The sequence below is a fragment of the Erythrolamprus reginae genome, chromosome 1 (assembly GCF_031021105.1).
Source record: "Erythrolamprus reginae isolate rEryReg1 chromosome 1, rEryReg1.hap1, whole genome shotgun sequence".
NCBI lineage: Eukaryota > Metazoa > Chordata > Lepidosauria > Squamata > Dipsadidae > Erythrolamprus > Erythrolamprus reginae.
In genome coordinates this window covers 161,397,228-161,424,552 of record NC_091950.1, presented here as the reverse complement: position 1 = coordinate 161,424,552, position 27,325 = coordinate 161,397,228, and the positions used below count along the sequence as shown (strand labels likewise).

General features: G+C 36.4%; 2 protein-coding genes across 13 annotated transcripts in view; one reads left to right on the top strand and one right to left on the bottom strand.

Annotated features, from left to right (window-relative positions):
• FAIM (Fas apoptotic inhibitory molecule) overlaps positions 1-7,008 on the top strand; it is a 12,494-nt gene extending 5,486 nt beyond the window's left edge. For all 6 annotated transcript variants that reach the window (XM_070730735.1, XM_070730703.1, XM_070730694.1 and 3 more), the window contains 3 exons: positions 2,133-2,361; positions 3,982-4,031; positions 6,048-7,008. In XM_070730735.1, the coding sequence (XP_070586836.1) occupies positions 2,133-2,361; positions 3,982-4,031; positions 6,048-6,197 (429 nt within the window). In that variant the 3' untranslated portion in view covers positions 6,198-7,008. The remainder of the gene's footprint in view (positions 1-2,132; positions 2,362-3,981; positions 4,032-6,047) is intronic.
• On the bottom strand, positions 3,429-27,259 carry PARP9 (poly(ADP-ribose) polymerase family member 9). Of its 7 annotated transcripts, XM_070730639.1 has the most exons (11): positions 22,898-22,982; positions 21,393-21,429; positions 19,194-20,011; positions 17,498-17,728; positions 17,188-17,406; positions 15,451-15,526; positions 13,668-14,030; positions 12,999-13,144; positions 11,772-11,943; positions 9,357-9,661; positions 3,429-4,342 (listed from the first exon to the last, which is right to left on the bottom strand). In XM_070730639.1, exons 1-11 carry the CDS (start codon positions 22,919-22,921, stop codon positions 4,322-4,324), a joined length of 2,412 nt encoding a protein of 803 aa, XP_070586740.1. In that variant the 5' UTR covers positions 22,922-22,982; the 3' UTR covers positions 3,429-4,321. The 7 variants fall into 7 exon arrangements, with proteins under 7 accessions (XP_070586740.1, XP_070586769.1, XP_070586754.1 ...); XM_070730668.1 differs by lacking the exons at positions 3,429-4,342; positions 22,898-22,982 and adding an exon at positions 27,218-27,259 and having other exon boundaries at positions 9,221-9,661; XM_070730653.1 differs by lacking the exons at positions 3,429-4,342; positions 22,898-22,982 and adding an exon at positions 26,984-27,241 and having other exon boundaries at positions 9,221-9,661.
• Between the last annotated feature and the right edge of the window lie 66 nt (positions 27,260-27,325).

The window sequence follows — 27,325 nt, the reverse complement described above, 5'->3', positions numbered from 1 at the left end:
GGAAATCGCTTTGGGACACAGTATACAAATATATTGGATAAATAATAATGTTGAATTAAAGTTCTGAAAATTTATTGTTAAAGATAAACAATGAAGTTTTATGAAATATCTTTCTTCTGAACAGATGTTGAGTTCAACTATTAGAAGAATATTTATTCATAGCTTTAAACTGATAATCTATCAATTAGTTTTCTTTGCTAATATAGGCGAAAAATATGCAAATATCAGTTTGGAAATTCAGTTGTTTCTTGAAAACACAATCACTTGAATGCATAGTGCAAGGAATGAATGCCTCATGGTACTAGAATCTTGCTGTCAGTTTTGCTGCAGTTATTATATAGAAAATCATTATTTAAGGTACACAGATGTAAATTGGGAAATTGAGAAATATTGCAGATATGAATGAGCAACCAGTTAATTGGAGAGATGGCTTAATTTATCAGATTGCTTTTTAGGCATAATTTTTCCTATCTAAATCCTTTCATTCCATTTTTTATCATTTCCCACTATAGTATTTTTTTTTCAAGTAGAAGGGTAAATAAAAGGGCATCCTGACATTATGATGATTCCTCTCTTTTTGTTTTTTGGGAACTGAACTCCAGCTCCTGCCAGTGTATTTGAATGATCCTTTAAGATCAATCCTGAGTAGGGTTTCCTTCTCTATGGGGGCAGAAAAGCACATGCAGTAGAAGATGGAAGAGGAGACTAGATCTATTTCATCCAAATGACCAACACAGTGCTGCAAATGCTTCTAACCCAAATTGAGGGAATAAGTATGTGAGTAGAATCTAAGAGGTAGCACATCTTCTTCCAGCTTCCTATCACATTTGTCCAAATAAAAAGTCAGGGTCAGCTACATTGTTTTCTTTGGTGAGTGCATATTGTTGTAGCATATATTTTTAAAAATATGATTTGAGGTACTGTATTGCCTTTACAACAGCAATAAATACCTTATCTTCTCCCATGTCCAAGTTAAGCATAGTACCCAAGATCAAAGAATTTATGTTACTGAGACAGCAAATCTTACAAGTGCTTCTACCCCTCTGCCACTACCTTTATTTTACAGCAAATTAAATTACTATCCTTCCATAAACCCAGTTCCCTAGCACAACTACATTAATGTTCATTTGTAGGATTAGTCCTACAGATAGGAAAAAGATATTCTAGAGCATTTCAATCTACAAATACATAAAAATGAGGTGTATGCAGGAATATTTGAAAAAATGTTCACAGAATGTATATTATGGTACATATATATCTATTCTTCAGGACTATTATACTTTAGACTTGAAAGATATTTTAGAGATAACATAGTCCAACTTCCTTCTCAGTGCAGGATCCAATAGAGCACCTCTAATAAAGATATCCAGTTTCTTTTTAAAAACTTGTATCAAAGGAAAATTCATCACTTTACAAGGCAACCTACATTACAGCTGACAGTTTCTAGATTAAGTTTAACCTAAATCTTATTTTTATAGTTTTAATTCATGCAGCCCTGTTAGATGATAGTTCTAAGTCTACTCCCTTTTCTTGGTGACAATCCCTAGATATTAGCAGTCTGCCATCATGTCTCCCCTCACAGTTATCTAAACCTATATACATGTCATTTATCTTTCCTGATAGAGTTTACTTTCTGGACCCTACTCGTTTGGGAAAATGCTAGAAATTTTAATACTCATAATAATCATCATCAACATCCCGTGACAGTACTTTAACACCACCAAACAACATCTATCTATCCTACATCCTTAGAAGGACTCGATGGATGGATAAAATGTTAAATCCAGTCTAAACATTTCACTGACTGCAATTAACCATAATAATTCACCATGTTAGTAAACATCCTCTGAACTTGCTCTTCAGTTTGTTTTTGTTTCTGAAGTGTAAAATGTCTCAGAAATGGGATACAATCAGATTAGATTAGCATTTAATAACTACTTCTAATGATTTGGATTGTATGTTCTTGTTAAGGAAATATTACCGTATGATAGGATAATAATTAATTTGATTACATCTGATTTGATCATTTTTTCTTATAACAAAACAAAAAAGTTGACCGGTTTTATGGCAATCATGTTTTCAAAACTGAAGTAAAAATATGTTTGTATTAAATGTCTTTTCTTCATCCTTAGGAAATAATAAGAAAAGAATGGATGTTTAAATTAGTGGGAAAGGAAACATTTACAGTTGGAGCAGCCAACACAAAGGCTACTATTAATATTGATGCGGTCAGTGGATTTGCATATGAATATACTTTGGAAATAGATGGAAAAAGTCTCAAAAAATATTTGGAGAATCGGTCAAAAACAACAAACACTTGGATATTACACCTCGATGGTACAGATTTTAGAGTTGTTTTAGGTATGTTAGTTTCCTGAAGTCTTGTATGGTTCATGTACTATTTTAGTTGTATTTTGGTACTTATCCAATATAAATTCTATAACCCATTTATTCAGGAAAACTATATAGAAAATCAATGTGTGTGGTGGCTTAGAGTTGATGATGTCTTCATGGCACAAAATCAAGTTAGTTATATATCCTTTGTCAGCATTACAAGTAACATCCCCAACAAAAGAAAACTCCGAGGCTTGAGCTTCCTCAAAGTTTCATATATTAGAGATGTCATATTGTCACATGAGAAAACCTGAATCTGAAAGCTTCTGGGTTTTCCCAGCCCAAAAGAAAGTCCAAGCCCCTGTCCCAGTACCCACATGTCCATCACATGGTCCAATCAATGAACTGTCCCAACTGGAGATGCCTCTCGGGAACATCTTCTCCAAGTGCAGGTTAGAGTGACCTTGACTCCAAGAGAAAGGAATGTTGTTTTGACTATGTAGCTCCACAGCTCCATACAATCCCTACCTCCCAGTTTCCCACAGCATGAAATGTGGCAGGCCTGAAGATCCAGTGCCCAAGATGGCTTCTAGGCCTGACTCCCTTACCTTGGAGACATTTTGGGATTACATACAAGATCTCTTGGATCCGAAATGGATTTGTCAAATTAGTGTTAATAGCTGTTTGTAGTTTACTAGCATTGGTTTACATTTAGTGTTGAATCTTAACTATGTATTGTTGGGAATATAAATCCAGAAAACCTCATGTTGGACATGTATGTGGCTATGGGCATAACTATGAGAATTACGGATACTGACTAACAGGCTGGTTTTAAGATAATAGCAGCATTTTGTAAATAAATCTGGATCTACTATCAACCTGTATCTGCTACTATAATATTTTTTTTAAAAGTTACATGCAACATTCTCTAGCCCTTTCCAAATGGTAGAAGCCTTTTAATTGCAGAAGAATTACCAGAATCAAAGTCCTTCTGTCAAACTGGCATCAACTATAGATTTGATAATAATTACACTCATCTGCCCCCCCAATTCAATAGCCACTCAAATTTTCAAAACATCACACTTTTTAGACGATTTTGAGTTTTTCAGAAATACGTTTTTTAAAGTATTTTTTAATTGACAAGTTACTTTCATAAGGCATTATTTACATAGAAAAGATTGCCCTGTTTCAGATTGAATCTATTCTATTAAATTGATAGACATTTAACATTCTTGCAATCATAAATAAGCAGAACTTCAGAGTGTTGCAGTTTAGTGCATTTCTCTTAAGGATTCATTCTATTCTTCTTCCATTGGATTCTGTTTCGCAATATTCCATCAGCATTTGGTGGCCACTTGACATTGTATAGGTTTGCTGTTAACTTTTTATTTTCTGCAAAAGCACTACAGTATATTGTAACTATACAAACAGCATTCTTGGAGAACTGCCATGCATATAATGAAATTTTATCTGGACCAGAATTCAATTAGAAATGTATTTATAGTATTTTGTAGAACTACCTAAATCAAAATAAAACATAATGTACACTGCAAAACAGCTTTGGTCTGGGTATAACTTTTATTCCTAAGATGTTAAAATTGTATATAATAATTTATATAACAATTCTTTTGTGATTTTGTTTTTCAGAGAAAGATACAATGGATGTCTGGTGTAACGGTAAAAAAGTAGAGACAGCGGTATGTAACATCAAAAAAACATAATTTTAAGTAAATTATTTTAGTTGAAAATAATTAAGTCATAATTTAGAGAAGGTACTTCATAGCATATTTCTCTTTTACCCCAAGAAATTGACAATTAAGACAAAATAATTGAGATAGGTGAATAGCTTAACAAGCAATCATAACGAGCATAATCCTATAGAATTTTAAACGTTATTACGAGTAGGAAACCTGTGGCCTTCCAAATGCTGCTGATGAAAAAGTACACTTTCAGCAAACCCTTCCAATAGTCCTACTTGTTGTGGAAGTTATAGTTCTGCAGCAGCCCACTATAAAATAAGACATAAATTAACAATTGTGATGCTGTCATGGGTTCATTTTTACATGATACAGACACAAGGAAGAAGGTAAGCAGATTTGCATTTTTACATGCAGGACTCAGTGTAGTTGAGCAAATATGAAAATGCAACTTTATCTTAACAAGGCTTCTTTTTGTTTCCATATCTGTTATCAGCCGGGAAACAAAATAAGCTAAGAATCAAGCTGCTGCTATAGGTCTCCAAATTGATGACTATCTCTAAGTGATGCTGAGTTCTCCTCAGCCACTTTATCAAATTTCACTTTCGTTTTTCTTTCTCTTGTCAGCCATCAGGTTACTGCTTCCCTCCTTGTGTACTTTATACAGTGTATCTCTGTTGAATGAGATGAGTCATTTGGAATGAACAATCAGCTCTTCTTTGTTTCACTGCCATACGCTAAATAAATAAATCTTTGTTTCACTATTGAAAGTAGGATTGACTTATGCATTAGGCATAATAGGCAAAGAGTTTATAAAAATATTTTAATATGATTTTTTTTAATCAGAAAAAAGTGAAGTAGAAGTTACTTATTTTGGTGCCTTTAAAAAAAATATTGATTTCACCATCTTTTAATAAAACATGCAAGAAACTCACAAAATGTGAACAAAAAATCTTGTTTGTAACCATGTGTGACAAACATAACTGGCCATAACTTATTATTATTACAGAATGTTTATTATTTACAACCTGTTTCTTTGTTAAAAAAAGAAAATCCTGAAAATCCTATGGAATGTTGTTATGAAATAAGGGGCCTCACCAAAGCAAAAAATATATGGGACTCACAAAAGTCCTCACATGGCCTGACCTAAAAACTGTTTTTCCTTTAACCAGGCTCTTGCTCCTCCTTCTCTTCCTCTTAGTCTTTCAATACTCCAATTCATTTTTACTGTTTCATAAAAAGGTGCTTTTTCAATAGGAAACTGGACTTTCTGGTTTTTCTTTGAAGACATTTATTTCACTTCTCATCCAAAAAGCTTCTTCAGAGCTCAGTGAAACATTAAAAAAAAAAAAAACCCCGGAAAGTCCAGTTGCCTCTTGAAAAAGCACTTTTGGGACAACCATGACCTGGATGACTGACAATCTGCATAGACCTTTGTCACAGGTTCTCACCCTAAATTGAGTTTTCTTCCTTACTTCAGCAGAAAACCAAAATCATACTGGTATACGTCAGTATTGGAAAGGTCCTACTGACCTTTGCTACTGCAAAAGCTCCTTTTATCATTTAGTTTAATGGCTGGGAGATGGAAAAAAATAGAAATATCCATGCATTTTCTAGAATATTTATCCTCTTACAAAAAGGAAGGACTTCCCTCTTCCAGAACCTTGGTATTGGCTTCCAGATCAAAATAGCTCACAAGAGCAATAAGAGGTTTGCTCTTTCCCAACCTTTTACCAGGCTAGATTCTACTACAAGACAAATGGAACATTTCTTTGAGAAATTTCATACAGTACATAAAGAGATAAAACAATTGCATGCTTATAGTTCAAATGGCATTGACATCTTTTCTGAAATTCCTAGTCACAGAAAAATTAAAAGTTGAGCTTGCTGTCATGTTTGTTTGCTGTAACTCTGAATGTTTTATGCTTTGCTGAAATTAAAATAATTTGATAGCTAGTAAAAGTCTGAAACATTTGTGAATCATTAAATAGCTTTTTAATCTTTTTTTTTTGTCAGGGTGAATTTGTAGAAGATGGGACAGAAACACATTTCAGTATTGGAAAGCACAACTGTTGTATCAAAGCTATCAGCAGTGGGAAGAGAAGGGAAGGAATTCTTCATATGCTCATTGTAGATGATGGAGAAATTCCAGAAGTCTTGGAATAGCTTTCAGAGACTAATGCAGATAAAAATATCAGGGATTTTCAATTAGTGTGGTATAATTGACAACTTTAATGTGTACTTGTTCATTGAGTCTAGGATGGATTTTTTAAGTTAGTACACAGAAAATTTACTAGAGGACCAAATATGTAAAGTCATGTATAATCTATTATTTTGTTATATAGGGACATTGAATGGGAACTGACTAATGTAGAAATTATTTACAAAGGACATTTTAATAAAATAGTGCAGAATTAAAGAGTCAGTTTGTTCATTTACATATCAGGTTTCTTAAATTACTTTAAATTAAACTTAATTTTAAAAAACCTTGGTGTTACTGCAGTGAAAGGCTAAACGTATCGTTTTGAGATTTATGACTGGTGAAACTGATACCAGACATCTGTATGCCTGTGAAGTCAATTTTCAGCTCTGTGTACTGGGATTGCTATAAGAGCCCCATAACTACCTTTCCTATGTAGCCATTTCATTCTGTGGGCCTACGGAAATCTATCTAATGAGTTTGATTGAATGATCGATGAGTACTTGTGTTCAGAAATGGTGAAATCACAATGTCCTTTGACAACTCTATAAGTGCATATATAAGGTTTAACACAGTAAAATCAAGTCTTATACAGTATTTTCAAAATCCATGTACTGTAGTTTTAAGAATGTAAACAAAACTGTGGAATAAATATAAATCTAGATTGTGCCTAAATACTTCTATGGTTCCTAGCACAAAAAGCATAATAGACGTGAAAAAGCATAAGCATAAATGTACTGAAAGGATTGTAAAATAAAATCAAGGGATTTAACAATAGGCTATTCTTTTCAATGGCTTTCTTATATAGTTATCAGGAAGGTTTAAAGTGAATAAAATATGTCTAGCAAACAATTTTTCTTATAAGAAACAATGTAGTGAGTCACAAGGCAACTAACTTTGACAAGTTCTAGCTTGTACCAAACAAACGAGTACTAGAACAAATGTTTCACATCAAAATGTGTTGCGCACCAAATTCAATGAGTTTCAAACCAGTTGAATACCAAGGTATCATTCTATTCTTATGTCTTATTAGGTTCTAAATATTCTTGATAAATAACTTGTGGCATCCAATATTGAATCTCTCTCTCTCTCTCTGTCTCTCTCTCTCTCTCTCTCTCTCTCTCTCTCTCCCTCCCTCCTTCCCTCTCCCTCTCTCTCTCTCTCCCTCCCTCCCTCTCTCCCCCTCTCTATCTCTCTCTATCTCTCTCTCTCCCCCTCTCTATCTCCCTCCCTCCCTTCCCTCCCTCCCATACACACTTAACTACTATATACATGGGGGTGGGGTAGAAACAAGCAGCTTACAGCAGACAGTCTCCTTGGATTTTCCCTCACTTATCTTTCGACTATGAGCAAAAAGGGATCAAACTTAAGTAACATATGCTTAACATAGACTCTCAAAAGGATACTTGTAATATCACTCAGCTTCCCATGGCAGACAGCAGGAGATAAACTGACAATAGTTTCTTAAATTGTGTAAGAAAAATAAGTTTTAAATGAGTGCAACTGTTTCAATACATAAATTAGGATATGAATGTACTGTAGTTTTGCAGCTCTCAGGGCGTATGTTAAGTTTTATCAGAACAATCCAAAACAACCCCGAATCTTTTAAGATGCAAATGTTTTTCTGACACCACTGTTCTCTGTAGATAACAAAAAGGTAGAAAGTAATCTGATATCGATTAGGTAAATTAAAATTATTTATGCATGCATCATTTCACCCTGCTTTTTGCATTATTTTCCCCTTCTGAAATACATAAATATGGGTTCATCTCTTTGTCTGTAGGAATGTGTCTCCATTATTCTGGAGGAGAACCTCTCCAGAATGTAGTAATAAATCACAGTAGTGAGTCTAATTATTTTCTTTGGGTTTTGATTCCAGAACAGCTTGACATCCCATATCAGAAACCTTAACCCAATGTAAATACTCTATCTTCATTTCCTCTGGCCCCAAAAATACAAAACAACAACAAAACACCATACTCCATATGTGTAGGTCCTTATGACAGTAATGACTGTAGGTCCTTGTGACATGTCCTTCCAGTTTTATACAAAACTGAAATGCTCTGACTTTACTCATGACCAGCAAAATACAATAAACACAGTGGCTTACCGACCAAGATAAGTTTTCAGATAGGTGCTTGGACTCTTTTCAGTTGATTAAGTCACATTATTTGAATAGCCACAAAAAGGACAAATGATAGACAGGATTATTTGTTGAGGAGCACACTAACATTTTAAGGTTTTGTACTGAATCTACAAGGTTCAGTATGATAACGGATTAGGCAAGTAGCTCAATTTTCTTTAATTGCTATAAAAGTTCAGTTCTAGATGATTAAAATGATTAAAGCCTTTATGGGTAAAAACATGCTATTTAATTATTTCCTATTTTAAAAGTAATTACCGTAAGGATCGTACCAAGGTACTAGAGAAGGAAAGACAATAAAAAACTATTAAGTATTTAATAAATAGTGCATAAACTTACTATCCCCATGGTGTCCCCCCCCCATAGGGGCAGCAGGCCATTACTCTTTGTGTGTGTGTGTCTGTGTGTGTGTGTGTATTTGCATTGCATTTGTATTTTATGCTGTTATTTCAAAGTTTATACCATCCAGGTTGGTAATTTTAATTTCTTCTTGTTGCACATGTGTAATCTAAACAAACCATTTAGCATATTTGGATTTAATATGATCTTTCAACCAATTCTTTTTTGTCTGTATGTATTTTCCTTAACAATCCTGACATGGTCAATTTAGTTTTGGATATTTGAATATGAATTCTCTGGTACTGGCTAATGACCACAGTAAAGTTAAGTAAGTAAATATAAAGTAAATATAAACCTCCTTCCCCTCCCATAGGTGTTAAGATTTAAAATTAATACTTTAACATAAGGACTTGTAGCTATAGTTCTGTTTTAAATAAAACAAAGGCTTGATTTTTAACTACCTTTTGTTGAAATAACATTAAAGAATAAGGAGACTTCAAGAATATCATGTTGCAGGGATTTCTTTTTTCATTGCATTACAGAACTGCCATATGTTTATTATCTAATCTAACACAGAACTAGTGTCTGTGTTTCAATTAACATTAAGGCTTCAGATATTCTAGGATGATGGTTCCAAACTTGCCTTCTGATCAGGGCTCCACAGCAGAGAACATGTCAATAAGTACAGCGGTAGAGCTTGTTCCTTATTAAAAATGACGAAGATTTCAGGGTTGTGAATATCATCAACCACGCTGTCGTAGAGTTTCATACTGCTTGCGTTAATTAGTGGTGGTGCTACATAACTCCGATTTCCCCTTGTGTATGACCCTGTTACAACTTCTGCTTCAAACATACAGATCAAATGGTCCATTTCACATTTTTCTTTGGTATCTGCTATAAGTTTCCTGGGGTTCTTTTTAAAATATATGCCAGCTCCATATTTCTGATCTGAAAAACAACACAAAATGCAGGCTGTTTTACCATATATTTTTTGAAAAGGTTCTTTATTTTTCTCCACATTGAAAACCATGCATAACAACATATATACCTTCAATACCAATCCATATGTTTATATCATCTCTTATAAAGAGTAATAAAATAACCCGAATTACATATTAAGTTCCCAACAGTTCAGTCTGTCCAACTATTTATTTCAAATGGCTAATTGTGCTTATATTAAGCGACAGACTAGAAGACTTTTCTCAATTTTTACTTCTTTTAATCATAATCCTAAATCTTTATTTCTATTTCCATTCTATTATAATTTAATTTTCAGGATATGTTACTGTATTTAATGCTGCTTCCTTATCTATTTTTGTCATCTGGGTTACAGCAATCATATTTCTCATTTCTTTATTTATATAAAGTTAACATGAAAAACTTTATATTCTTTTTTAAACCATTCATAAAATTTCACCCAAGCTTTGTAAAACTGTGAGCCCTCTTTATCTTTTACTGTCCTTTTCGTATCCTGCTTATAATTGCATCCTCATATATCAGTCCATTTTTATATCCTGTTTTTCAAGCTCTGATGCAGACTTGAACTTGCCTTCCTTTGTCAAGATATTGTTATATCTTGGCATCTTATCCCAATTCATTCCACTTGTGAGCATCAATGTTTCTATTACAGATATCCAACAAGATATTTTAGGTAGTATTTAGCTTTGATTTTTTCCCCAAACTAAGAGTAACGAGGTCCTTATGCTATGTCTCTGGAAGCAGCTATGTATTTTATTTCCTCCATACCAAATAAATGTGTGCCAGTTTTACCATTTTTTAAATTATTATTATAGCAATTTAAATGAGTCTCTGACTACAGTACCTTTCAGATTTCAGCCCTATACTAGGTAGAATTGGAAGGACTAATTTGACTACAGTAAAAAAATGTAGGAATCATGCTAAAAATAGCCACTAAAATAATCACACATAATAATTAGAAATAAAGTCATTAAAGCTGAGGTTGGAGAGGTGAGTGTCATTAATTCTAGGTGGGAGGCATTATGTAATTGTATTTTGGTATACCACAGCAAACAAACAACAAGCTAATCAGTTAATACAGATAGGCAAGAGGCAGTGATGGGTTTTAAATACCATCGCTACCCATTTGCACACTCGCACCTGCACACAATGCTTCTGAGCACGCACAGAAGTACCCTGTTTCCCCGATAGTAAGACACCCCCAATTGTAAGACATATCGGGGGTTTCAGGGGGGTCGGCTAATATAAGCCGTACCCCGAAAGTAAGACATATGTCTTACTTTCGGGGAAACACGGGGGTATTGCCGCCTCCCTCTCATCTAGCTGTGCGCCGCCTCCTGCCCACTTCCGCACCGCCCCTCCTCCATACGTCACCGCATCTGCCGCCTCCGTCTGTTCAGGTTGTTAATAAATGTTAATTTTATGGTTAAAACAAAAAATTCGACAATTTTTTCCCAATATAAGACATACCCCGAAAGTAAGACATAGTGGGGCTTTTGGGGATAAAAAGAAAGTAAGACACTGTCTTACTTTCGGGGAAACACGGTATCTGGGGCAGGTGGCCAGAGCCTCCAGCTGCTACCGGTCCGGTTCATAGAACCATACTCTACCAGTAGCAACCCACCTCTGACAAGAGGAAGAAGCATAAAATTTATATGGTACTCTGGTATATAGATATATGGTTTGCAATGGGGAATTGGCTACTATGTTTGAGGCTGAATTCTTGCTTACCTTTCTAATCTTTCTGGGAATCTTCTACCTAGAATAGCTGAGAAGTGAATTAAGAGTTATATGTCTGCTAGTCGGTAATTCATTGCTTAGTCTGAATATAAAGCCCAAGAGGACACAGGAGAGGCACCACAATCTAGCCCTTTTAGTTTGGGTTCCTTACACGTAAGAATGAAAACTCCAGTCTTGTTTCTCACCAGCATAGAAATTAAAATTTAAGAACCACTTGTAAAATGCCAACTTTTAAAACATCTTTGTGCTGTTTCAAGGGTATTCAATTTGCACATGAATAGGGCATTTAACATGGCTGAAAATATTTCCTTGCAACATTACAGAAATGTATATGCTTTACCTTGTGATGAGTACGTTTTCTGAAATCCAGTTTTGCACACTAGGCTACAATATTGAGCCGGGACATGATGGTATAATCTATGACATACAGGCATTCCAGTATTTCTTCCTTCTATTTTTCTTTTCACCCTTTGGAAAGTAGATTCTAAAAGAGGGTTATGTATTTTCTCTATCTGCAATAAAAATGAACAAGGATGTGCCCTGTTTATTACGGTAGCATAATGACTATAAGTGTAATTCACCTGCCAACCAGCAGAAACTGCCTATTCCAGCAAACCTTTCCTCACATGAGTGATGCTGCCTGGTATGTGTCTCCAGGATCCTGGAGGAAATCCAAGTATTTGAATCAAAGAAACATCTCATTCAAGGATTATCTGTTTTCTGTACAAATAAATCAATGTTCAACTAAGATTTTGTTCCAGAATATGGATTTGCTTTCTGTGAAATATTAAACATGTTTATTTTTCCATTCACAATAGGAATTAGGTCATTGTTAGTTGTTATCCTTTTTCAAGTTTGTCATAAATATATTAGTTTTATTTAGATGCATATATTGGAATTCGGTAGCCTCTTATGAAGTCTAGCCTGAGTTTATGATTTATAGGAGACTGATGTCATCTTAGGATTTGCTCTGAGTGATACATTTTCAATTCCTCCCAAGGTTGGTGTTTGATTGAACACACACATACATACACACATAAGCTATGTTTGTATTGGGTTTAAAATTAGTTCCCAAGTTTCCAGGAGCAAGGAATCTCAGATTCTAAGATGCTCTTGATAAGAGAGAAAAAAAACAAGTTATGCTAACTCATACAGACCAACATGACTCAAGAAAGCTCTGGTATCCCTCCAGAGCTATAGGGAAGATCAGGTTTGGAGTTGCAAAATGGGAAATCAGCAAGCCAAATGGATTAAATAATCTCCCCCTCCCCTTCATGGAAGGCTAACCCAATATCCAAAGTTGACATTGTTAGCATTGAACAGTCAGCTACTTCAAATAATAATAATAATTTATTGGATTTGTATGCCGCCCCTCTCCGCTGACAAAGAAAGGGAGAAGTTAACAAGCAGTTAATGTCCAGTTTAACTTGCAGTTTGGGTCATCCAGAAACTTTGTGTCAATGAAACTGCTAATCATTAGATTGATTTCAATCTTGTTTATGTTTCGGTTAATTTGGTACATCTGTAACGCAACACAATCGGCTCCTAGCATTACTTTGCCATTCACCTTTAGAACCTGGAGGCCCACTTTTTCGAGCTGTTTTTCTTTGTCCTTGAATTCTTGAAGGTAAGACTCTATTGGGGTGATTTGATAAAAGCATCTGTTTGCCATTTCCAGATCCCCTTCCTGATGAGGATGGCTCTCCAAAGGTCCTGGATGCAAATAATACATTGCTTAATAAAAAATAAAAATTAAACAAAGCTTTAAAACAGACTGAAAAATAAACTGAAAATGTAAAAGGAATGGAATGATGTCCTTTAATTCCATTTGTTCTATTAAAAGGGGGGGGGGAATTAAACATAGAATAATGATCTGCTATAACTTGCCCTTAAACATTTTGTGCTAAAATAAAAATATAATTAAAATACATTTTAAAAATAAATAACCAAACTAATACCAACAGCAACTGTAGAAAAGAGAATATAGAGAATAAAACTTGAGGGTATATGTACATCCCATTCTTTTCAAGTATTGGCCAATTCAGAGTGAGATGCTAAAACAAAGCTCATTTTAAGTTTAATGATGATTGCATAATTTTTTGAAAAATTGCTGTTTCTAAGAACTACAAGTCTGCCTTTAAAAGGTTAATTAAACCAAGTGAATTATTCTGTCAATTGTTAAAAGCTTAGATTAATATCTGTTATCAATGGAATATGCTTATATAACTCTACGTACCTTCCATCTTAAGAGGTTCTTGCTTGGCTGTTGACTGCAGCATGAATTCAATTGCAAAGGCTGCATCAATCACAGCTCGGGGGGACCCTTCAATCTCTAGTGCTGTCCCTGCTTCACTTACACTCTCCAGAATAGTGATGCCAAAATGCTGCTGGAGATGAGACAGCTCAAGAGGCTGGACACTACTCAAATTTAAAACGTTGTGGTTTCTTATAACAATCCGTCCAGTTTCCTCAACCAGTATCATATCTCTGAGCCACTGTCCTGCTTTCTCCAAAATATCATGGCTGCGTCCTATCAGTTCCACAAAAGGCCCATTTCTTTCAAAATCTGGACTGGCTTGGACGTCAGTCTGTAGCTCTGCTTTAAAAAAAAGAAAGAAAAATTTGCACTGCTGAATGATTGCATCCAAATGGGTGCAATACATGGGGGGGGGGGAATTATGCTGGTAGGTGACAGGAAAGGATAGCTAGGAATAAGACTGGAGTGTTCCAAAAAAGTGGTGTCCATTTGGAGACTCAAAAAGGAATGAAAATGACCAGAACATTGAGATAATTTGGTCATAAAGGGAGAATTTTATTTATTATTATTTAATTCAACTTCTATGCCACCCAATCCCGAAGGACACAGGGCGGTTTACAACAATATAAATACAAAACGGTAAAAATAGGTCAAATATAAAATCTGAGCTATAAAACCTTAATCAAAAGCTATAGTAAACTAACCCAACATGCATACTTGACATTCATACAATTTGACCATGATTTGACCAGGTCTTCATGGTCTTACAGAAAGCCAATAGGGTGGGAGCAGTATGGACATCGGGGTGGGGGAGTTGATTCCATAGAGCCGGGGGCAGCAACAGAGAAGGCCCTCCCCTGCGGTCCCGCCAACCTGCATTGCTTAGTTGATGGGACCTAGAGGAGGCCAACTCTGTGTGTTTATAGGTCTCTGGGAGGCATGTGGCAAGAATGACTAAGAATCAATTGCAAAACAGATATAGGGAGAAAAAAAAATTGGTCAAGAGGTAAGGGAACTCTTTAGATGAAGTAGATGAAATTCTCAAAAACAAGTGAAAAGTTTAAAGAACAATATATGAAGTGGATGTGTTGTCATAATTTTGAGATATTTAATATGGTTTTATACAATACATGTTGTACAACTTTTGCAGTTTTTAAGAGACAATTACAATTCGGAGCTTTCACTGAGTAAAATCTTGCTTTTAGACACGTTTATATAAGACTAAGAATTGAGAGTTTTTAAGGTTTTCCAGCCTTTAAAAACTAAAGGAAATTTCCCCTCCCTGAAATGATTCCTCCCTCCTATCTTGACTAATTCCCTCCCCCACCACCCCTTCTTTTATCCTACCCACCTTTCAGCTTCTCCTTCTATGGCTGGGTTCTCACAGCATACCAATACACAACTTCTTAGATCATTGGTTGTTGACTAAGCTACTGTTAGCAGGGTTCACCTTCCATATTAAACCAAAACCCAGCATTTGCAAACACAATATACAGGATCACCATCATTGTCAAAAGCAATGGCATTGATAATGAGTAAGTGGGATATATTTAATCATAAGTCACTATCAACAGAATTGTTTAATTCAAAGTTGTTGAGCTCCCTACTCTTAATCTTTCAATCATTTAAATTTTCAATCATTTCAAGAGTTGCTCCCTACTCTTAATCTTTCAATCTCTTGACAAAGAATCTATTTCAGGTTGTTGAACCTAATTAAGCCAAGAGTTCCTATAAATTTTAAGCCTCCGGTTTATTTTTTTACCCATTGTGTCAATATTGCTGCAATCCATCTTTTCTTCTAGTTTGTTCTTCACCGACATAAGCTTGGCACAGAAAGCCTTTAAAAAGGGAGACATAATAATAAATCAGCATACTTACTAGTTTGGATGTTTTTATTTTAATTTTTTTGCTCATATAATGTCATGGACATTACAACAAATGGCAATTAGATAGGATGTTTCTCCCCAATATTTATTGAATGTTTGGAATAGTTTGGAAATTCAGTTGGTGAAATCATGTTGACAGACACAAACATAAAGACTAAGAAGATACATCTGATGTCAACAGTTTAGTTGACATTTAGAATATAAGACTGATTTAAGGTTCCAGAAGATATGTGATATGTCATTCATACTAACTAGTAAATGAAATAGTTACTCTCAGAGGACTTTTACCACTGTTTCCTTGACTGGGATTTTTGGATAACCCACCAAGAAATTCAACTAGTAGGGAAAAGTCTAGAACTTATGCCGACTTCAAAGGATTCTGGTCACAACAATGTATATTGACAATGTCTTTTGAAATTGCACTTCTTTAGCGGCCCTGAGTCCTTCAGGATTGGGTGGCACAGAAGTTGAATGAATGAATGAATGAATGAATGAATGAATGAATGAACGAACGAACGAACGAACAAACAAACAAACAAACAAACAAACAAACAAACAAACATGTAAAATGATGTTCAGGAAGCTATTTTCTTTGGGCAGGGAGCCTTTTTGTCATTAAGACTTTTCTCCATGCTTGGTCTATTAACTTCTTGATTGTTCTTATATCAAAGAATCTAAAGGATCTCTAAAACTATCTAATCCAGTTTCTGGCCAATGAAGGAAATCCTCTATTACAAATTGATAAATTCTTAATCAGCTTTTTTAGTGAATGCTGCCAGCGAAGAAAGGATCTTCACTTTCTAAAGCAAGGTATTTTGCAGTCAACAAGCTATCAGAAAAATAATTTGGGGTTCCAACTCCAAGAATAAATAAAAATGAGATCCAGACAGCTGTGAGGAAAGAATAAATATATTTATTCCTAAATAAGGCTTCAGAGAAATGTGGTAGAACAGCAGATTTTTATAGGGGGAGCTTATCCAGGGTAGGGAAGTGTTTGCATGCTGATTCTAGGGTGACACGTGAGGGGCATGAGTCTGTGTAGGTATGAATTGTTGTGAACATACAGTTCTGCAGAGAGACCTAATTTAATTAACTCTATTTGTGTTTGCAGACCTAAGCCTCTGATTCTACGATATTCATAGGATTTAAGTGTGTTTTTAAAAAATTCTTACAAAGGACAAAATATTAGCAGATATCAATATTTTCAAAGGCTATGCAAATAGCAATAATGCTTAGATGTATATTTGGAGACTCTCCAAGCAATTTACAGAGTGGGCTTCTTGCCTCCAATAATCTGGGTCCTCATTTTACCAACCAGAGAAGGATGGAAGGCTGAGTCAAACTGACGGTGAGAATCGAATTGTCAGCAGTTGGCAGAGGTAGCCTGCAGTACTGCATTCTAACCACTGTGCCACCATGGCTCATTAAATAATCATCAAATAATGCCAATATCTACATTTTCTAGAGCATCAAAAAGCAACTCTCTATCTCATAATGGTTTCACTCATAATATTGCAAGGAGAGTAACTCATGGGTACTATACTAACTACATAATACCGCACGCTTTCCTTGGGCCCCTGTAATCTACTTGCATGAAATATTTAATGGCTTACTTCATAAACATCAATGTTGTCCAGAGATATCACAATGAATACATCCAGCTTCTTCCCAGTTTGTTCTGCTGCAAAGTACATGATTTCTTCCACCATAATTTCGGCCACCTCCTTATTTGGTAAATGTAAGTCTTTAATTCCAAGAGCAGGAAAAGCAATGGATGACAAGTGCCGTTCCCGAGCCTTGGAAAGCCCTTTGGAAATGGCTGTTTTTAATAGCTGCCAGAAAGAAATTCAATTATATATAAGCTGGTTTTCTCCCAAATGTATACAAACGAAACGCTGTAAAGCGAATAGGAAATAACATCACCTCTTGCCTGCTGCCTTCAATGTAAGATGGCCAAACCACATGGAGCACATGTTCACAATCGAGATTGAATCCTTTTGTGTATATGAAATTGGGCCTCTCTGATGGAAGTTTTTGTAACTCGGAGATAAATTGTTCCTGCATAGCTGGGCCTGCCTTTTCCAAAATTGCTCTTGAAACCACTCCTTGAAAAAGATCATCTTGCACAGTCACAGAATTAATAATTATAGCAGCCTGGAAGAGAGCAATTTAAATGTGAATCTTTTCATGCCGTTTTCATGCTAAGTTTCTACAAACAAGAAATTCTATACTATTCCATCAGGGGCAAGAAATCTTAATAATTTCCCCATTTTAGACTTTCAGGATGTATATCTGCAAGAAAGGTTCTGTAAGGTTCAGGGACTTCTAGCAGTAATTTGAGGCATGCACAGAGCGAATCCCAGGATATGTTCAAACAGAATATCCTATTGAATAATTAGCAACAAATTTAATGTTGGATGTGGCCAGGGATGGGCTGCTGTCCAGATGGGAAGGGGGGTACGCAGTGCGGTAGCTCCACCCCAGAGCACCCAATCTGCACTGAAAGATGTTGAAAGAAAATGCAGGGCGTCCTGCATAAGCCACACCCACAGTGTGGTAGTAAAAATTTTGGTAGCCCTTCACTGGATGTGGCCCACATATCTTCCACATCACACAATTTTTAATAGAGCTACACCATGTCTAGTGGTTTTCCACACCAATAACATTGCTACCCTCCTAAAAGACCTTGATTTTCTGTCAGAATGGTCAAACATCTGGCAACTTCAAATCTCAACTAACAAATGCTCTGCCCTACACATTGGCAAAAAGAATCAGAACACCAAATACAAGCCAAATACTGTACACAAGACCTTACAGATGACCCTCTCTCTGTCAAAGGTCTTGGAATACAGTACTCATATCAAATGACCTAAGTGCCAAAGCCCACTGCAACATCATCGCCAAAAAGGCTTCAAGAATTGTTAAGCTAATCTTACCTAGCTTCTGCTCCAGTAATATCACACTGCTAACCAGAGCATACAAAATCTTCGCCAGACCAATCCTTAAATACAGCTCATCTGTCTAGAACCCACACCTCATTTTAGACATTAGAAAGTGTCCAGAGATACTTTACGAGAAGAGCCCTCAACTCCTCTACTCTCAACAGAATAATTTACGCAACCAGACTTGAAATCCTAGGCTTCAAAAGCGTAGAACTACGTCACCTTTGACATGACCTAAACATAGCTCATAAAATCATCTGCTAACAACGTCCTTCCTGTCCACGACTACTTCAGCTTCAACTACAACAATACACAAGCACACAGCAGATACAAACCCAAAGTAAACCACTTCAAACTTGACTGTAGAAAATACAACTTCAGCAATCGAGTAGTTAATGCCTGGAACTCACCAAACCCCCAAACTTTACCCTTAGACTATCTACTGTTGACCTCACCCGATTCCTAAGTGGTGAGTAAGGGGCATGCATAAGTGCACCAGCGTGCCTACCGTTCCTGTCCTAATGTTTCTCTCTTATTAGTACCCATTTCATGTAGATAGACAGCGTTATATCTATGTATACTACCAATATGTGCTCGACAACTAAAATAAATAAATTAAAATTAAAATATTCTTGGCATGCCAATACAGATACAACATTATAAGCCAAAAGACTTACTTGCTGTGTTTCTATATCTCCTTTTTTGATCTGCAGGCAGAGTTCATTGACTGTGACAGAATCAGTAATACCTGATTGAGGCACAATATCATTAGCCCCCAGAAGATCTTCGCAAACCCTTTTCATGACCTCAGCTGTGGTCTCATCGATGTTTACAAGGTGGATTTCTTGCAAGTAGCCAAATAGTGGAGCAAGTTGAACAAAGTTCCTGATTGTCTGTACGATCACTCGAGCACACCACTCCTGTGGAAAATTGAAGATCCCTGAACCCAGCGCGGGAATGGCCACAGACTTGATATTGTTTTCTGGAGCGTTCACATATTTCAGAACATTTATTATGGCAGCTTCCAACTTGAGGCAACATTCCTCCTTCTGATGTTCTGACCACCTTGGACCTACTGCATGGATAATCTGCCTACAGGGCAGTCTTCCTCCGCTGGTGATCACAATCTGGCCAGCACTGAGTGGACCGTTCTTTTCAATAAAAAGTTTGCACTGCTCTTCGATTTCTGGCCCACCAGCTTTCAGGAGAGCAAATGCCAGACCGCCAAAATGGTGTAGGTATTCATTGGCTGCATTCACCAAAGCATCGGCCTCATGTCTCGTGAGATCATCTACCCAGACAGAAACCTCCACTCCTTCCTTCAGGCTTTTCCTGTACACTTCCATGGGATTCCTGATGCTCTTAAGGACACAGATACATCCAAACTTCTTCTGAAGCAGAGTGGACAAGTAATTCTCTCTCCTCTTAAGAACTGCATAAATGCTGCTACTGATGGGAATCGACAGCATTTCCTCGTCCATCGGGATCCTAATTTCTAGGAAAATGGAAATTAACCTTTGGTTGGGTTGTGTGAATATGTACATAGATTCTCATTTTTGAAGATTTTACTCCTTTCTGACTCCAGGAAATAAAACAACTTGCCAGTACTGTATATCATTTCTGCAGAATGCCATCTTTCCCTAACATAAATTATGTAGCGATCTTGTGACATTAAGCATTCCCACTCGTTTGCTATGAATACAAAGGAAGTCAGCTGAATGCCAACAATGGGATTTGCGCCTGGAATGAGAAGGGATGTTTGTAATGCCAAGAGCAGGTGGATACTCCGTTCTCATAAACAGGGAGCTGTTTATCCCTCAAATCCACAGTCAAAAAGAGGGTCAAAAATATCAAGAAGAATCAACCTTAATGTATTTGCTGATAAAATGGGGACAAAAATACAGATGTTTTAGATTGCAAAGATTCTGTAACCTATCCCCCTTTTCCTCCTATTGACACTTTGTGAAATCTTACTGTAGCTTTCTTGATTATTGTTAGAGATTTAGACACCCTAACACAGTGATGGTGAACCTATGGCACCGAGCCATATCAGTGGGCACCCAAGCTCAGATTTTCAGGCCTTCTGGGCCCACTCGAAGTTGGAAAACAGGCTATTTCCAGCCTCCCGAGTGAAGGGCCATTTTTTTGCTCTCCCCAACCTCAAGAGCCTTTCTAGGAGCCTAGGGAAGACAAAAATGCCACCCCAGAGGTCCTCTGGAGGCTGGAAATGGCCCGTTTGCTGACTTCTGGTTGGACCAGGTGTCCTGTTTTTTTTCCTCTACTCAAGCTTCAGAGCCTTTATAGGAGCGAAAATGGCTTTCCTCACCTCTCCGGATGCCTGCCGGAGGCTAGAAATGGCCCCTATCAAGTTAGGTTATTTCTGGCTTCCAGAGAAGGTTGGAGAAGGCTGTTTTCACCCTTTCCAGGCACCTACAAAGGCTCTGAAGCCTAGGGAGAGCAAAAAATGGTCATGCCATTGTGTGCTAGGAGTGGGGGGGTCACGTGTGCATGCGTGGGCCCCCCCACGTGGAATTATGGGTGTGGGCACGCACACCTGCAAACTGCCCCACATTCCCCCCTTTTGGCACGTGAATCCCAAAAAGGTTCTTCATCACTGCCATAACAAAATGGTTTCAAAACTGTTGAACAGCTCGTATATTAGAATTACATCGCAAGTGAATTAGAGAGCTAGAAGAAAAGCAATTATGGATACATTCAGGGCTCTGCTTATATTTCGCAGTACATGCATGATCTTGTACATACAACCTGATGATACAGGATGGAAATTTTTAGTACGGGGAGCATAGAAATCCTGAGAGAAATTACAAGGAGCCTCAATGAAAATTGTATGACTAAAAGACACAAAGACTATTTACCTGCATTGGCTTTTTTAGTCGTCTCAGAACTGGAAGTCTGTGAAAATAATAGCAGAGCAATCAGAATAGTCTTTCCTAATGTATAAACTAGAGCCAATGACATTAATGTTTATGAATGTGATCCTTAGTTGCAAATCCTTAGTTTAATCGTCTCTCTTCTGAAACTACACATGAAAAAGAGGCAAAGGTTTTAATCCATTATGCTGTAAAAACCATATGCCAAAGTAACAGTATTTATTTATAAGTAACCCTGATTGAATTTAATGAGATTTCTTTTTTTAATGAACATAGGTTTATTCATTCATTATCCCTCCCTCCCTCTTCCTTCCTTCCTTCCTTCCTTCCTTCCTTTCCCATCCAGGGTTACTTTGAGATGGGTGACCATATAAGCTTGACAAAGTTAACAATATATTTTAGATCTATCTATCTATCTATCTATCTATCTATCTATCTATCTATCTATCTATCTATCTATCTATCTATCTATCTATCCTATCTATTTATCTACCTATCTATCTATCTATCTATCTATCTATCTATCTATCTATCTATCTATCTATCTATCCTATCTATCTATCTATCTATCTACCTACCTATCTACCTATCTACCTATCTACCTATCTACCTACCTACCTACCTACTTACCTACCTACCTACCTACTTTTAATCTTCATTTCTATCATACAATAGTATAAAATACAATCAGAAAAAAATTACACTCATTTCAACAACACTGAAACTTACAAGAGATTTAAAAAATAACTAAAAGTTAGGTGAGAGGGGAAGAGAGAGAGAATATATGTTTTGAAAGAGGATTACAGGTTCCTTTAAGCAATTTGGCAACACTGCAAAAAGCATCCTCCATATTTGCTCCCAAAGGCTATAGTCCTGAAGAGGTTATTGAGCCTGAAGAGGTTATTAAAACTCAGCCATGGAAAAGCAATACCAAGAAGCAAATTCTTCAAATTCCTTCTCCATGACTGAGTTTTAATAACCGCTTCAGGACTTAGGAACTCCTTCACCCATCCACATATATCAGCGTGAAATTTTACCATCTGATAGCACTAATATTTATGCTAGTTACTATAGGTAGCTGGATATGTCAGTGATTACAAATGCCGATAAACTTCAGTTTTTCTGTTTGGACATTTAATTCCAAGGAGAAATCTAATCTAAATGTGTAATTGGGCCTCTTCAGTGGGGGGAAAAATATTTTGGAACATTTTAAGGCCTAGAGGTGGAGCTCTTGCCTCACAATCAGGAGATTGTGAGTTTGATCCTAGGAAAAGGCAGATGTAGGGTCTCCTGCTTGGGCAGAGGGTTAGATTTCTAGATGACCTGCAGCAAGGTCCCTTCCAACTCTGTTAATCTGTTAGATCTGTCAGTTTGGTCCTTTCACACCAATTTTGCTTAAGCCTCTGCCTTTTCCAAGCCTATGTCCACTGGCTCTCCTTCCAATATAGGCTGGGAAAGCTCTGTTTGAATCTTTCTTTCTATTCACTTACTAGTAATTTCATCATGTTCCCCATTTTGATCCTGTTCTTCCTGGTAGCCTCTTAGTTGTCCTTATTTTCTTCTTCCATTTCCCCGGGTTGAGAGCTAGGAACTGCCTTCAACTCACCAGCTACCTCCCTTAGAATCTTGTGGCTCGGTTACTATGGAGATCCCTGCCAGGAACTCCATGCCATTGTCAAGTTGCTTCTTAGCACTTAGCACTAATTCAGGGGTGAGGAAATGCTGGGCCAGTTCCCATCAGGCTATTGATCAAAGATAAGGGGGATCACAATTCAACCCAGCAACTGGTTAGGTTCTACAGTCGGCCCTCCCCAGGTCCTGTCGGCTAGACAATGTCATCTGGCGGGACCTAGGGGAAGAGCCTTTTCTGTGGTGGCCCCGGGCCTTTGGACCGAACTCCCTCTGGAGATATGTACCTCCCCCTCCTTCCTGGTTTTTTTTCCCCCCATCAGGCATGGGGGCTGTAAGCATTGAGATTGCCTCCGGCTGATGCTGTGAGTCACTGGATTGGATGAGGATTGGATGTTTGTGTTGGGATAGATGGTTTTTTAAAGAAATTTATTAGTTTTGTAGTATTTTTTTGTAGTATTTTGTAGTATTTTGTATTTATTAGGTTGTACACTGCACTGAGTCGTTTGAGAAGGATGGCATAGAAGTCTACTAAATAAATAAATAAACAAACAAATGAAATAAATAAATAAACAAACAAATAAATGAAATAAATAAATAAACAAATAAACAAATAAATAAACAAACAAATTATGGACAACTGAAGATCTCCAATCTGGCAGGGGGGGAAAATACTAGGGATACTTGGGTGTCTGCCAATTCTCTCAATCAATATACAGGTAGTCCTTGACTTACAACAGTTCATTTAGTGACCATCAGAAGTTACAATGGCACTGAAAAAATAGTGGCCTGTGACCACTTTTCACACGACAGTTACATCAACCCAACGTTTATGTGATTTGAATTCAGATGCTTGGCAACTGGTTCACAGTTATTAAAGTTACAGTATTCCAGGGTCATATGATCAAATTTTGCCATCTTTTGACAAACAAAGTCAATGGGGAAAGCCAGATTCACTTAACAACCAGGTTACTCATTTAAGAACTGCAGTGAACTGCAAAGGGACAAGAAAAGTCGTAAAATGAGGCAAAACTCACTGAACAAATTTCTCACTTAGCAACATAAATTCTGGGGTCCATTGTGGTCATAAATCAAGGACAACTGTACTTTAATTACCATATTTTTTGGAGTATAAGATGCACCATAGTATAAGATGCACCTTAGTTTTGCGGGAGGAAAACAAGGAAAAAAGGCCTCACAGATGATATACACTGTTTGCTCTGTATTTCTGTGCATATGTGCCTGACCCATTGGAATAGTAAAGAAATGGAGAAATGTACACTATGGCAGTATATTAATGCCACAAAGTTATCTTAAATGTAGTCACACTAACTCCTCCCAATTATTTAAATAGGTCCACTCTAAACATGACATAAATAAATACTCTAATTATAACACTTTCAATCCAGTAAAATCAACATATTCCATTCTGAAAAAAGGAGAAAGAAAAAGAAAAAAGAGGGGGGAAAGAAGATCATTAAATTAGTTTTAATAATCATATTTCAAATTATATTAAAAATATAGTCAACATTTGTAGTATGTCATTATTCCCTTTTCTTTAACTTTTTAAAAAATATCAGCAAATATCATTAAAATATTTTCTATTTCCATGCTTTTTCTTTTTATATTCATCATAGTTTATCTGCTTATACTGTAGTCCATAGTCCTTCTCATCTATATATTTGAATCGACAACATTAACCAAATTAATCATTACACATTAATCATTAATATTAATCATCCTACCAAACCTAAGCGAACCTAAACATTTTCAATTCAATTTCATATTCAGTAGTATTATTTCATTATCCTAATAATGTCCCCAGAATAGGGTATGATGATGGATTGAAAGTGTTATAATTAGTATAGGGAAGATGATTACACTGACTATACAGTGACTTTTTTTCTTTTTGTAGAATAGGGTAGGATGACATTATTGGATTGAAAGTGTTATGGATTGAAAGCTTTATAACCAGAACAGGGTATGATGAATGTATGGAGTATTTAGTTCTATTTTTATCCTTCCTTTTTCTTATCTTTCTCTTTTTTTCCCTCTTCTCTTATTTTCTCCGTTTTTATCTAATTTTCTTTCATCTTTATTATTATTCTGTATTTCTATTCATGAAAGGTAATTATTTTTTATTAGGTTCTTTTTAAATTTGGTTTATTAATTTGGTGATATTTGGGATATACTATATGGTGAGCTCCTTTTTTTTTGCCCCTTCTATATATATTTTAGCTTTTTTTTTTAGTAATTTAAATACTGTGTTGGAGATATTTGCTCCTTTTCTTTCCCCTTAAGTTTCTTTTGCTTTTCTCTTTTATTTTAAAGGGTATTTATTATGAAAGAGGGTTTAAAGTATATATGAAAATTGATATGGAGATGTTTGAAAAAATTGAAACATTTTGATCTAATTAATTCGATGTGATTAAGAATACAGTGTTCCCTCGATTTTCGCGGGGGATGCGTTCCGAGACTTCCCGCGAAAGTCGAATTTCCGCAAAGTAGAGATGCAGAAGTAAATACAGTATTTTTGACCATGAACAGTATCCCAAGCCTTCCCTTAACACTTTAAATTCCTAAATTACAATTTCCCATTCTCTTAGCAACCATTTAGATTATTACTCACCATGTTTATTTATTAAAGTTTATTAAAAAAATATTTTTTAAAGGCAGATGAAAGTTTGGCAATGACATATGATGTCATCGGGGCGGGAAAAACCATGGTATGGGGGGGGGGAACCGCAAAGTATTTTTTAATTAATATTTTTGAAAAACCGTGGTATAGACGTTCCGCGAAGTTCGAACCCACAAAAATCGAGGGAACACTTGTAGTAGTAACAGCTTGTTATGTATACAGCCTTTTTAAAAAAAACTTTTTTTACTATATGAGGAATTGGAATAATTATTTTTTGATCCAGATGTTAAATGGTAAGGAGGTGGCATTGGTTAATCTGTGTATACCAAAATTGCAAAAATGATATATTGTAAATTAATTTGAAAGTAATGGTATCTTTTTTCTGTACACGTGATTGGAGGGGGGAAAAAAATCACACACACCCCACACCAAAAAAATGGTTTAATGAATGGATGGAACTTGATAGGTTTTCTGTGACTCTGAAGTTTGAACTGTTCTGGAGATTTTGCAATGAAGGGGCATATTTTGCTAAATGGTGATGAGTTAATCCTATCATTTGTTTGTTTGTTTGAGTTGGAAGGGACTTTGTAGGTCATCTAGTCTAAACCCCTGCTCGAGCAGGAGACCCTATACCACCTTGGAATGGTATATCCTAAAATATAGAATATAATATCATTAATATAAAATAAATATCTTAAAAGGTCATGTGACGTCCTGTCCTTAATCCCATCACCCTGGAGCTGAAGATATTTTGCTGAAGAACCAATTGGCCAGGATTTCTAATGGGATCAAAATCTTGGATTCTAAAGATTTCTGTTGGAAGCTATTTTACTATGGAAGAAATTGGGGCTGGAGCATGTTTCTCGAGTAGAGTACAGTAGAGAACAGAATACTGTATTCAATTTTAGAATAGAACAGAATAGAATAGAATTCTTTATTGGCCAAGTGTGATTGGACACACAGGGAAATTGTCTTTGGTGCATATGCTCTCAGTGTACATAAAAGAAAAGATACATTTGTCAAGAATCATTAGCTACCACACTTAATGATTATCATACAGTTCAAATAAGCAATCAGGAAACAATATTAATAAAAATCTTAAGGATATAAGTAACAAGTTCGAGTCATACAGTCCTAAGTGAGAGGAGATGGGTGATAGCAACGATGAGAAGACTAATAGTAATAGGAATGTAGACTTAGTGATATAAATATTCAGCCTTTTTTAATATTGTCCAAAATATTTCATTGTTGGGAGGGGGGACTTCCCACAGAGAGCCCCCCCCCCCAAAAAAAAAGGAACACGTCTCACTCTTTGTGGAGGACCGGAGAGATCTGAAAGAGAACTGAAGCGGGGAAAGTTCGCTCACTCGTTGTTCCTCTCTACGGCAGTGTTTCCCTACCTTGGCAATTTGGAGATATCTGGACTTCAATTCCCAGAATTCCCCAGCCAGCTCTGGGACTTCAAGTCCAGATACAAGTTGCCAAAGTTGGGAAACACTGCTCTACGAGACTCTTCTCTGAGAAATCTCTGCGGCGAACTTACCCCCCAGTTGGTTGCCTCTCTCTCGCGCCCACTCGCTCGCGCTCTCTGTCGGCCAATCAGCGGGCGAGGCTGACTTACGTCGCGCCGTGCAAAGGAGGGTGGAGCTGC